This window comes from Oncorhynchus gorbuscha, linkage group LG05, assembly GCF_021184085.1.
Source record: "Oncorhynchus gorbuscha isolate QuinsamMale2020 ecotype Even-year linkage group LG05, OgorEven_v1.0, whole genome shotgun sequence".
NCBI classification, from domain to species: Eukaryota; Metazoa; Chordata; class Actinopteri; order Salmoniformes; family Salmonidae; genus Oncorhynchus; species Oncorhynchus gorbuscha.
In genome coordinates, this window is record NC_060177.1 from 28590118 (window position 1) to 28602448 (window position 12331).

General features: G+C 42.9%; 1 protein-coding gene across 2 annotated transcripts in view; it reads right to left on the reverse strand.

Moving 5' to 3' along the window:
* Positions 1–291: 291 nt before the first annotated feature.
* LOC124035788 (inhibitory synaptic factor 1-like) overlaps positions 292–12331 on the reverse strand; it is a 53866-nt gene continuing 41826 nt past the window's right edge. For both annotated transcript variants that reach the window (XM_046349518.1, XM_046349519.1), the window contains one exon: positions 292–2317. In XM_046349518.1, coding sequence (XP_046205474.1) covers positions 1472–2317 — 846 coding nt within the window. In that variant the 3' untranslated portion in view covers positions 292–1471. The remainder of the gene's footprint in view (positions 2318–12331) is intronic.

Below are 12331 nucleotides of genomic sequence, written 5' to 3' on the forward strand. Positions count from 1 at the left end.
ATATACTGAGATGTAAAATATGTGATAAATATATACAATGTAAAGAGTCCAACCCTGATCTCTTCTGTACTATAACCTGGGGCCCAGGGCAGTTGGGGGCCTATGTACAGTAATAGATCTATCTCTGAGAGGAGAGTTCTCTCTGGCCATCCTCAGAGACATGAGTCAGCACCTGGTGATTAGAGGGGAAATTGTTGTGTTCCAAGGGTTGATTAACAACAATCTAGCAGCACATTTCCTTTGTGAGGTCAGCCCTTTACCCTCTCCTGCATTCACTCAACCCCCCCCTCTCTCTCCATCACTCTCTTTCTCTCTGTCTGCCACCCACTCTTTCACATCCTGGCACACATTTCTTAAATGCCAAACTCTTTCTTGAAGGCTGCGTCTGTCCATGTCTGCCACTAATAGCAGAGGAAATAGATGGAGGTCTAACTGTGAGTTTTTGTTGTGGGCCCCCAGGAGCAGGGTCTGCCTGTTCAGCAGAGAGACCTCTCACAGCACTCTCTCAATCAGCCTTATTGATCAACACTGCTTTTGGCATAGTCCCTGTGAATAAAATGCTGCTCTATTGAGTCCAAATCCCTACTGGGATTCAGAATGGAGAGACATAACCTTTTGCATCTTGGCTTTGTGCACTTCTATTCAAGTCCTCACCCCTAGCAGCCTTGCTCCCTTGCAGAGAAGAACGGATAGATCAAGTGGAAATGTCACAATGTGGAGTTGGAGCACAGAATCTCACAAAAAATACCTGTTTTTCTTCTTGCTTTCCACAACTACAGTTTCAGCAGCAGACCAAGAGATAAATTATTGAAATGATTAATAAAATCGAGGGCAGGTCAAACCATGTTTTTCTGGGCCTTGACTCACTTATGATGACATCAAAGAGAGAAGGAGGCTTGACTTGTGCATCTAGATACACTCCCTGTTGTTACACCAGGAACCCCCTTGACATTTGAAATAATTGGAAGATGAAAAAGACAATGTTTATACAGATTCTCAGTGTACAGAATGTGCAGTGTTTTTTAACCACATCTTAAAGAACAAGCAATATATTTTCTCGTGATTTATACTGGTGTACGAGGAGGGAAAGGACCTCTTCACACTTACTTTCCGATTTCAGAACAATTTCAACTTCCTAGAAAAGTGATTGCTTGAGTCATCTCAATAAGTGTTGCAAATGATTATAAATAAGGAATCCATCCGGTCCATTTCTTAACATTAGCAGGCACTAGCCTTTTGGTCCGTCAATAACACTTTTCTCTCTGTTACTGCCTTAAGGAACTGCCTTTATCCTTTGTTTCCCTGAGCCTCAGAATGACTTTAGGTAGGTGAGTCATTTCCCATATGATGTATTTATTTAGTAATTAATATGGATGTATTTAGTTGTGTATTAATCTATGATCTATGCATTTAATATTAAATAGTACACAGTCCTTTTTCATTAGTTCTGTCGTTGTAAAGTTAATGTTTCTCAGTGGTCCTTTGTTTTCTGTTTGGTTGGAATATAGGGCAGTACAGTTTGGGTGCTTTTATCTGAAACAGTCTGTGTGCTGCTGTTCCGTAGCAGTTTTTTCCGGCAGCTCGCGGGATTGAGGAGACCCTTTCTGGGCAGCGTATGAGTCCCCGCTGCCACGTTCACTGGGAACGAGACATAAGAAGGGTCCAGACAGTTATGGAGGATGGAGTGCTCTGAGGAGGAGAGCGGTGGTGTGGGCGAGCCGGCTTGACTAGGACTGGGCTCACTGTCGTCAGTGTCTGGGGTCGCACAGCCGCCCTTCTCCTCATCTCCCTCCTCTTCATCCTCCTCGTCATCATCACAGCACAACGCATGATATAGGATCTTGTCACTGAAGCGGACTCTCTCTCTGGTGCCGGACGTGCGGGAGGTCTTGTGGCTGTGTGTGGAGCTGGAAGCCTCTTCGCTGGCGCTGGATGAGTCTGGGGTGACTATGAGAGGTCCGTTAGGGATGGGCAGCCCCCCATTCATTTGGGAATAGGCTGAGGCGGTTGTGGGTGGCGGGGTCTGGGTCTGGGTGGGGATGCACCCACGCCCAGCACCCGGCTCCAGCCCTGCATCTTTGGGCTGCACCGTTGGCCCTGCTTTGTGGGCGGCATTTGCTGCAGCGACGGAGGCCTCCAGATAGCTGCAGAACTCCCAGCTGTCTGAGAGCACGTCGGGGTTGAGGAAGTCCAGCCTGAAGGCCTCTCCCAGGCCTCTCTCGCTGCTGGACGTGCTGCTCGCTGTGGCCACTGTCCAGTCATCTGGCTCCAGGTCAAAGTCAAAGTCTGACGTCAGCTTGTCGATCTGACCCACCACCTAGAAGAGTAGAGAGCGGGTAGAACAGACATTTAGAAGATATGGTTTACATCATAATACATTATGTTCTTGACTTAATATGCTGTTAACTATACATGAATATGCTTTACACTATGTAGACAAATACTTCACACACCACCTGAGATAGCAAGGAGGGAGGCGAGAGGGGGGAGGGAACAGATCATTTGAAGTTATAGACATGTTTTTAAACACTACTTTACAATAATAGGATGTTTTAAAGTCGACTGTGAAGACATACAGTGGGGTCTGAAATTATTGAAACCCTTGAACCTGTTTGGGATAGGGGGCAGCATTTTCACTTTTGGATGAATAGCGTGCCCAGAGTGAACTGCCCCCTACTCGGTCCCGGATGCTAATATATGCATATTATTATTAGTATTGGATAGAAAACACTCTGAAGTTTTAAAAACTGTTTGAGTGATGTCTGTGAGTATAACAGAACTCATATGGCAGGTGAAAACCTGAGACAAATCCAACCAGGAAGTGGTAAATCTGAGGTTTGTAGTTTTTCAAAGTTTAGCCTACCAAATACACAGTATCTATGGGGTCAAGTTGCACTCCCTACGGCTTCCACTAGATGTCAAGCATCTTTAGAAACTTGTTTCAGGCTTCTGCTGTAAAGGAGGGGGGAATGGGAGCTGAATGAGTCAGTGGTCTGGCAGTGTGTTTCAGGCTCGTGAAGCACGGTCCTGAGAGAGTTAGCTCTCTTTCCAGTGCTTTTCTACAGACAATGGAATTCTCAAGTTGGAACCTTATTGATGATTTAGTCAGTCAGGTTTCAAGACTAGTCATTCAACTGAGACTGCTCTTCTCTGTATCACGGAGGCGCTCCGCACCGCTAAAGCTAACTCTCTCTCCTCTGCTCTCATCCTTCTAGACCTATCGGCTGCCTTCGATACTGTGAACCATCAGATCCTCCTCTCCACCCTCTCCGAGTTGGGCATCTCCGGCGCGGCCCACGCTTGGATTGCGTCCTACCTGACAGGTCGCTCCTACCAGGTGGCGTGGCGAGAATCTGTCTCCTCACCACGCGCTCTCACCACTGGTGTCCCCCAGGGCTCTGTTCTAGGCCCTCTCCTATTCTCGCTATACACCAAGTCACTTGGCTCTGTCATAACCTCACATGGTCTCTCCTATCATTGCTATGCAGACGACACACAATTAATCTTCTCCTTTCCCCCTTCTGATGACCAGGTGGCGAATCGCATCTCTGCATGTCTGGCAGACATATCAGTGTGGATGACGGATCACCACCTCATGCTGAACTTCGGCAAGACGGAGCTGCTCTTCCTCCCGGGGAAGGACTGCCCGTTCCATGATCTCGCCATCACGGTTGACAACTCCATTGTGTCCTCCTCCCAGAGCGCTAAGAACCTTGGCGTGATCCTGGACAACAAACTGTCGTTCTCAACTAACATCAAGGCGGTGGCCCGTTCCTGTAGGTTCATGCTCTACAACATCCGCAGAGTACGACCCTGCCTCACACAGGAAGCGGCGCAGGTCCTAATCCAGGCACTTGTCATCTCCCGTCTGGATTACTGCAACTCGCTGTTGGCTGGGCTCCCTGCCTGTGCCATTAAACCCCTACAACTCATCCAGAACGCCGCAGCCCGACTAGTGTTCAACCTTCCCAAGTTCTCTCACGTCACCCCGCTCCTCCGCTCTCTCCACTGGCTTCCAGTTGAAGCTCGCATCCGCTACAAGACCATGGTGCTTGCCTACGGAGCTGTGAGGGGAACGGCACCTCAGTACCTCCAGGCTCTGATCAGGCCCTACACCCAAATAAGGGCACTGCGTTCATCCACCTCTGGCCTGCTCGCCTCCCTACCACTGAGGAAGTACAGTTCCCGCTCAGCTCAGTCAAAACTGTTCGCTGCTCTGGCTCCCCAATGGTGGAACAAACTCCCTCATGACGCCAGGACAGCGGAGTCAATCACCACCTTCCGGAGACACCTGAAACCCCACCTCTTTAAGGAATACCTAGGATAGGATAAAGTAATCCTTCTCACCCCCTCCCCCCTTAAAATATTTAGATGCACTATTGTAAAGTGGTTGTTCCACTGGATGTCATAAGGTGAATGCACCAATTTGTAAGTCGCTCTGGATAAGAGCGTCTGCTAAATGACTTAAATGTAAATGTAAATGTAATGATTTATGTTAAAAACATCCTAAAGATTGATTCCATACATCGTTTGACATGTTTCTACGACCTGTAACGAAAATGTTCGAGTTTTTGTCTGGACGTAGTGCTCGCACCTCATGAAGATGGATTAATGGGCTGAACACACTAACAACAAGTGGCTATTTGGACATAAATGATGGACTTTATGGAATTTTATGGAACAAATCAGTAATTTATTGTCGAACTGGGATTCCTGGGAGTGCATTCTGATGAAGATCATCAAAGGTAAGTGAATATTTATAATGTTATTTCTAACTTCTGTTGACTCCAACATGGTGGATATTTCTTTGGCTGGATTGGGTTCTGAGCACCGTACTCAGATTATGCTTTTTCCGTAAAGTCGTTTTGAAATCTGACACAGCGGTTGCATTAAGGAGAAGTTTATCTTTAATTCTGTGAATAACAGTTGTATCTTTTATCAATGTTTATTATGAGTATTTCTGGGATTTGATGTGGCTATCTGCAAAATCACCGGATGTTTTGGAATCAAAACATTAATGCACGTAACACGCCAATGTAAACTGAGATTTTTGGATATAAATATGCACATTATCGAACAAAATGTATTGTGTAACATGATGTCCTATGAGTGTTATCTGATGAAAATCATCAAAGGTTAGTGATTCATTTTATCTATATTTCTGCTTTTTGTGACTCCTATCTTTGGCTGGAAAATGGCTGTGTTTTTTTGACTTGGCTCTGACCTAACATAATCATATGTTGTGCTTTCACTGTAAAGCCTTTTTGAAATCGGACACGATTGAACTTGTTAATGTGTGAAAGTAAAATTTTTCTAAAAATATTTAGAATTTCGCGCGCTGCCTTTTCAGCGGAATGTTGTCGAGGGGTTCCGCTAGCTAGAAAGGTTAAAGAACAATAAATTAAGAATGAGCAATAGCAAAATGAGCAATGTCAGAGTCCGGAATATAAATAAACATCTACAGTGGGGCAAAAAAGTATTAAGTCAGCCACCAATTGTGCAAGTTCTCCCACTTAAAAAGATGAGAGAGGCCTGTAATTTTTATCATAGGTACACTTCAACTATGACAGACAAAATTAGAAAATAAAATCCAGAAAATCACATTGTAGGATTTTTTTATTTTTTTATTTGCAAATTATGGTGGAAAATAAGTATTTGGTCACCTACAAACAAGCCAGATTTCTGGCTCTCACAGGCCTGTAACTTCTTCTTTAAGAGGATCCTCTGCCCTCCACTCGTTACCTGTATTAATGGCACCTGTTTGAACTTGTTATCGGTATAAAAGACACCTGTCCACAACCTCAAACAGTCACACTCCAAACGCCACTATGTCCAAGACCAAAGAGCTGTCAAAGGACACCAGAAACAAAATTGTAGACCTGCACCAGACAATAGGTAAGCAGCTTGGTTTGAAGAAATCTACTGTGGGAGCAATTATTAGGAAATGCAAGACATACAAGACCACTGATAATCTCCCTCGATCTGGGGATCCACGCAAGATCTCACCCCGTGGGGTCAAAATTATCACAAGAACGGTGAGCAATAATCCCAGAACCACACGGGGGGACCTAGTGAATGACCTGCAGAGAGCTGGGACCAAAGTAACAAAGCCTACCATCACACACTACGCCGCCAGGGACTCAAATCCTGCAGTGCCAGACGTGTCCCCCTGCTTAAGCCAGTACATGTCCAGGCCCGTCTGAAGTTTGCTAGAGAGCATTTGGATGATCCAGAAGAAGATTGGGAGAATGTCATATGGTCAGATGAAACCAAAATATAACTTTTTGGGAAAAACTCAACTCGTCGTGTTTGGAGGACAAAGAATGCTGAGTTGCATCCAAAGAACACCATACCTACTGTGAAGCATGGAGGTGGAAACATCATGCTTTGGGGCTGTTTTTCTGCAAAGGGACCAGGACGACTGATCCGTGTAAAGGAAAGAATGAATGGGGCCATGTATCATGATATTTTGAGTGAAAACATCCTTCCATCAGCATGGTCATTGAAGATGAAACATGGCTGGGTCTTTCAGCATGACAATGATCCCAAACACACCGCCCGGGCAACAAAGGAGTGGCTTTGTAAGAAGCATTTCAAGGTCCTGGAGTGGCCTAGCCAGTCTCCAGATCTCAACCCCATAGAAAATCTTTGGAGGGAGTTGAAAGTCCGTGTTGCCCAGCAACAGCCCCAAAACATCACTGCTCTAGAGCAGATCTGCATGGAGGAATGGGCCAAAATACCAGCAACAGTGTGTGAAAACTTTGTGAAGACTTACAGAAAACGTTTGACCTCTGTCATTGCCAACAAAGGGTATATAACAAAGTATTGAGATAAACTTTTGTTATTGACCAAATACTTATTGTCCACCATAATTTGCAAATAAATTCATTAAAAATCCTACAATGTAATTTTCTCTGGATTTTTTTTTTGTACATGTGCAGTGGGGCAAAAAAGTATTTAGTCAGCCACCAATTGTGCAAGTTCTCCCACTTAAAAAGATGAGAGAGGCCTGTAATTTTCATCATAGGTACACTTCAACTATGACAGACAAAATGAGAAAAAAAATCCTGAAAATCACAATTTTGGAGAAAGGTGTATGTAAACATCCGACTTCAACTGTATATAGTATGAGCCATGACTAGAATGCAGTACAACGTGGGTAAAACAGTATGTAAGCATTATTAGAGTGACCATGTTCAATGATTTTATGTACTGTACATAGGGCAGCAGTCTCTAAGGTACAGGGTATAGTACCAGGTGGTTCATGGCAGATATTTATGTTATGCTTCCACTGTTCCTAGGGCCATTGTTAAGGTCAACGGCATCATGAACTTTACCCAGTATAGGACATTTTATAAAAAGACCTGGTTGCCTGTGCCAGGAGACAGTATCTTGGCTACAAGTAGATCTTCCAGAAAGACAATAACCTTAAGCACTCAACAAAATCAATAAATAATTGGTGAATTGGCCACAAAATCAACATTTTGCTATGGCCATCTCAGTCTCCGGACTTGAAACCCATTTAAAATCTGTGGTTTGAATTGAAGAGGGCAGTCAATAGGTGCAGACGAAATATATCAATAATCTGGAAGGATTCCTTATGGTGGAATGGTGTAGGATCCCACCCACTGCGCTCACAAACTCATAAAACATTTTAGAAAAAGGCTCATTGCCATTATCCTCGCAAGGTGAGGTATCGCAGGTATTGAAAACAGGGTTGTCAATCATTTTATCCATACCTTTTTGAGATTTATTTTATTACTTGCTAAACATCATCTCTTTCTCTGAGCATTTCTAGTAAAGTACTAGAAATTACAATAAGTATTGTTTTGAAACATGTCATTTCTGCTCATCTTAAAAACAATTATATGTACATTGGGATTAGGTGTGTATTGTTATTGTGTTGCTAGATATTGTTGGATCTAGAAACATACAGTAATCCTTGCGCTGCACCTGCGATAACAACTATAAAACTGCGGCCTCAACCAATAACCTTTGATTTGATTTTGATTGAATCTAACACTATATTTTACAGCAGGTATGGGGTTCTTTTCTGCTCATATATTCTTGTTTTGACACCAAACCCACCACTGATGTGCGTGGCCAATGAGCTCATTGTTACATCCAACAAATGTTAACGCCTGGAGTTTGCTAAATGGCATTGGCACCTGGATTGGAACTTTGGTCAGATGACATGAAACTAGAGCTCTTTGGCATCTCACACCAGTGGTGGGTTTGGTGTCAAAATGATCATGTATAAGCAGAAAAGAAGCCCATACCTACTATAAAATATGGTGGTGGATCTTTGATGTTATGGGGCTATTTGCATCCACTGGTTCTAGGGCCAGTGTTAAGGTCAACAGCATCATGAACTTTACTCAGTACCAGGAGGCTAACAGGAGGCTGAAACTTGGCCACAAGTAGATCTTTCATTAAGACAATAACCTCAAACACACATCGAAATCCACAAAGAAAAATGGTTAATTGTCCACAAAATCAGCATTTTGCAATGGTCATCTCAGTCTCCCGACTTGAAACCCATTGAAAACCTGTGGTTTGAGTTTAAGAGGGCAGCCCATAAGCGCAGACGAAGTATATCAAAGATCTGGAAGGATTCTGTATGGAGGAATGGTCTAAGATCCCTTCCAATGTGTTCTCAAATATTTTCTTAAAGGCTCCATGCTGTTAACCTCGCAAGGTGAGGTATTAAAAGGTATTAAAAACAAGGGTGTCAATTATTTTGACCCCTACCTTTTTTGAGAAAGAAAATTATCCCTTGTTTGCCTACAATGTAGTTCAGTATTTGTATTGTTTATTTTATACAGTAGTTTTTTCTCTTTATTAAGGGTGTCAAAAATGTCAAACCCCACTGTGAATGCCACACTATGATGATTCGATTTATGAGACCTCTACATTCTACTAGTATGAAGAAAATGTACTTCACATTAAATCAACCGTAATGAAGCTTGACTTTCACCCTCTGTACAGGGAGTCAAACTAGCAGGGTACTTTATCAACCTGGCTTGGCAAAATCAACCTCAATACTCCTCATCAGCACCCACCCACGCTGTATGAGTGTTTATGGTCTCATGAATAGAAAGCCCTTGAGCCCACAACACCATTGATTTTGTTGATTTGCTGATGGCACATAAAATTCGAGCCTCAAACACTTGACATTTGAGCACCTTAATCAACACATCGTGCTCTCATAAGCAATCTATTGTCAAATGGAAAAATGCTCAGCATTCATGTAGTTTGTAAGTGATACATTTCCCCAAACCATTCCACAATTAAGACTAGTGTTTCTCAGAACATGTGCATATGGAATTGGAACAACATTGTTGTTGAAGAGCTGAAAAGGTGTAGCTGCACCTTGAGATATGCTGTAAATGATCCTTTTTTCCCACCTAATTCTGCTATTTGCTATTTTCCTCTGTTCTTTCAACTGCTCATTGTGACATCAAATGAGCAGTATCAGAAAAACAATCCCCTGTCTGCATGAGGGATTAAAACCCTAATGAATTCTTTCAGCGCAATGACTTTAAAGGAGCAATTAACAGTCCAAAAGACCTGACTACACAAATAACCTGATTAAAAACCCAGTATCATTCAGCTGATGTGCTAACTGATTGCTCAGGTGATTTCTAGTGCAAACACAGCCATTTTGGCATCAAAGAGCTTCATAATCTCTGACGGATCGCGACAGGACAAAATCTTACATAAATATGTAGTGTCTATTTAGAAAATAGAAAAATAACAAAGCCTTGCAGTGCCCACCAACAACTGTTCACAGATGGAGGAAACAATTTGATCAGGTCTCACAGGGACTATAGGGAGGCTACAGTACATCATACAACAGAGGAGTGATGGAGGGTATTATCATGCAATATTTTAGCAAAATGTACCGATTTGTATTATTTACAAACCCAAAGCTTCCAGTTCTTATCATAGGCCATACCGTGGTAGTGAATTCAACCATCTGCATTTGAACCAGTCTTGGAACAACCCATCCTCATATTCCTGATTTCAATCATTCTGTTTCTTTCTAGTATATCTAATGCAGGCATGTGACTTGTGTATCTGTATACTGGAAACACTTATCTCCCTCACTAGCTTTACGCACCAGCTGTCAGAGCAGCTCACAGATTACTGCACCTGTACATAGCCCATCTATAATTTAGCCCAAACTACCTCTTTCCCTACTGTATTTATTTTATTTATTTATTTTGCTCCTTTGCACCCCATTATTTTTATTTCTACTTTGCACATTCTTCCACTGCAAATCTACCATTCCAGTGTTTTACTTGCTATATTGTATTTACTTTGCCACCATGGCCTTTTTTTGCCTTTACCTCCCTTATCTCACCTCATTTACTCAAGTCGTATATAGACTTGTTTCTACTGTATTATTGACTGTATGCTTGTTTTACTCCATGTGTAACTCTGTGTCGTTGTATGTGTCGAACTGCTTTGCTTTATCTTGGCCAGGTCGCAATTGTAAATGAGAACTTGTTCTCAACTGGCCTAACTGGTTAAATAAAGGTGAAATAAATCAATCAAATAAATAGGGCTTTGGGTAAACAGATTGCAAGGTTTGTGTATGGCGTGCATAGGTTTCTGTGTGGGTGTGTCGGGTCTGGCTGGGCAGCTTTGCATGCCACAGGAGCTTCAGTACCAGGGCTATGGTTTTCCTCCATTGACAGTCAGCCCTGTGGGAGCAGATCCTCTGTGGGGGCACTAAGCGGCGAGCTGAATGGGTAAAACAACCTGTCTGTTGAATGATTTGCAGACTTTAAACTAATGCCGGATGATTCTCACACCCAGAGGGAATGGAATGGCTTTGTTTAGTTGATTACTCATCCTGAAAAAAAAGGGGATTTAATTGAATCAATGTGTTTAGAAAAGTATGGTCTGTCAGAATCATTACACCAGTCCGCCTGAACGCCTGACGCTGACCTAATTTAACTGCCTTAATTGGATATCAATTAATAAAGCAGCCAATAACAGAGGCATATCATTTCCAGTCATATGTTAAATAAATCCCTTTTGTAAAAAATAAAATGGATTTGAGTACAAAAGAATGGCAAACACTAACTACCAACCAAAGCCTTTTTGACTGACACATCCACTAAGATAAGATACTTGAAAATGTTACGAATGATGTTTTCATCTCCATCTCCATGGTGACCCAGCTCACATCCTATCATGAGACGTTCTCCCTAGAATTAACCCACCGTGAGCCCTCTCTCCCAGGCACTGTCACACCGTCATCAGCCTCCAGCATGTAGGCTAATTTAGCTTGATAACAGTCTGAGCTTGAAGGGTCTGCTAAACATTTCTAGGTCACAGATGGGCTCAATACAGCAACAATGATCAGTAATCTCAGTCTTTTCTTCGAGGAAGAACGAAAAAATGTGGGATGAGTGAGCTATGGAGTGAATTATTGGGTAAACAGATTGCCTAAGTGTAAAGGATGAATGAACACATCAGGAACAAGTCATTAGTGAGGGACACACTGTGTTTGGAATGGAGAGAGCACAATGAGGACCAGCAACAGTAATTACAAGCTTTAGAGTAAAATCACATCCTTTTGTTGGGTTCCATAGCTCATGATGTCACAGCAGATTGCAGCTGGACCATGGCACAGAATTGGCTTTGAAACATTGTTTGCCTTAACACCTGACGTGATTTAGGAGTAAATGCACTTGTAAAATAACACTTTTCCTTTTGAATAGAGCTCAACACTTTTCATATTTACAAATGCTGACAAGTAGAATATAACAGGCGACCTTGTGGCACAATTGTTGGACCTCAGGGTGCAAGGCCACTGGTTTGCACCCACCCTTCGCCCTTTTCTTTGAAATTGTTATTTGGTCCTTTGTAGCTCAACTGCAATTGTAGCTGCAGTGACCTATCCAGTCCACTTATTACTGTTTCAGTAACAACATAATGACTACAGAGAAGATAGAGTTGTTTTCGTTCTTATTTTGGGAGATACATCCACACTCTCAATTTATCCATTGTCTGTGCAGGCTTGATTGTCGCGGACTGTGGCTGTGACTGACTCAAAACAATCCCAGTTCGGCTCGAAGCACATGATCATAATTGGGCCAAGTACTCCAAACTGAGCCTCGTCATTTTAGAGTGCTCAAAGGTGGCTTTGTGAGAGAGGCTGTGTGGATGTCAGCTGAGGTTTTCCACCCCAACACTCCATCTGCCATGATTGGCCTGCTGGGTAATTGATGGTCAGGCTGAGGAAGGGCGCTTGGAGCACAGCCTGTGACAGAGCCTTACAGTGAGGAGGGGGAACCAGGAGGAAAGTATTGGAACA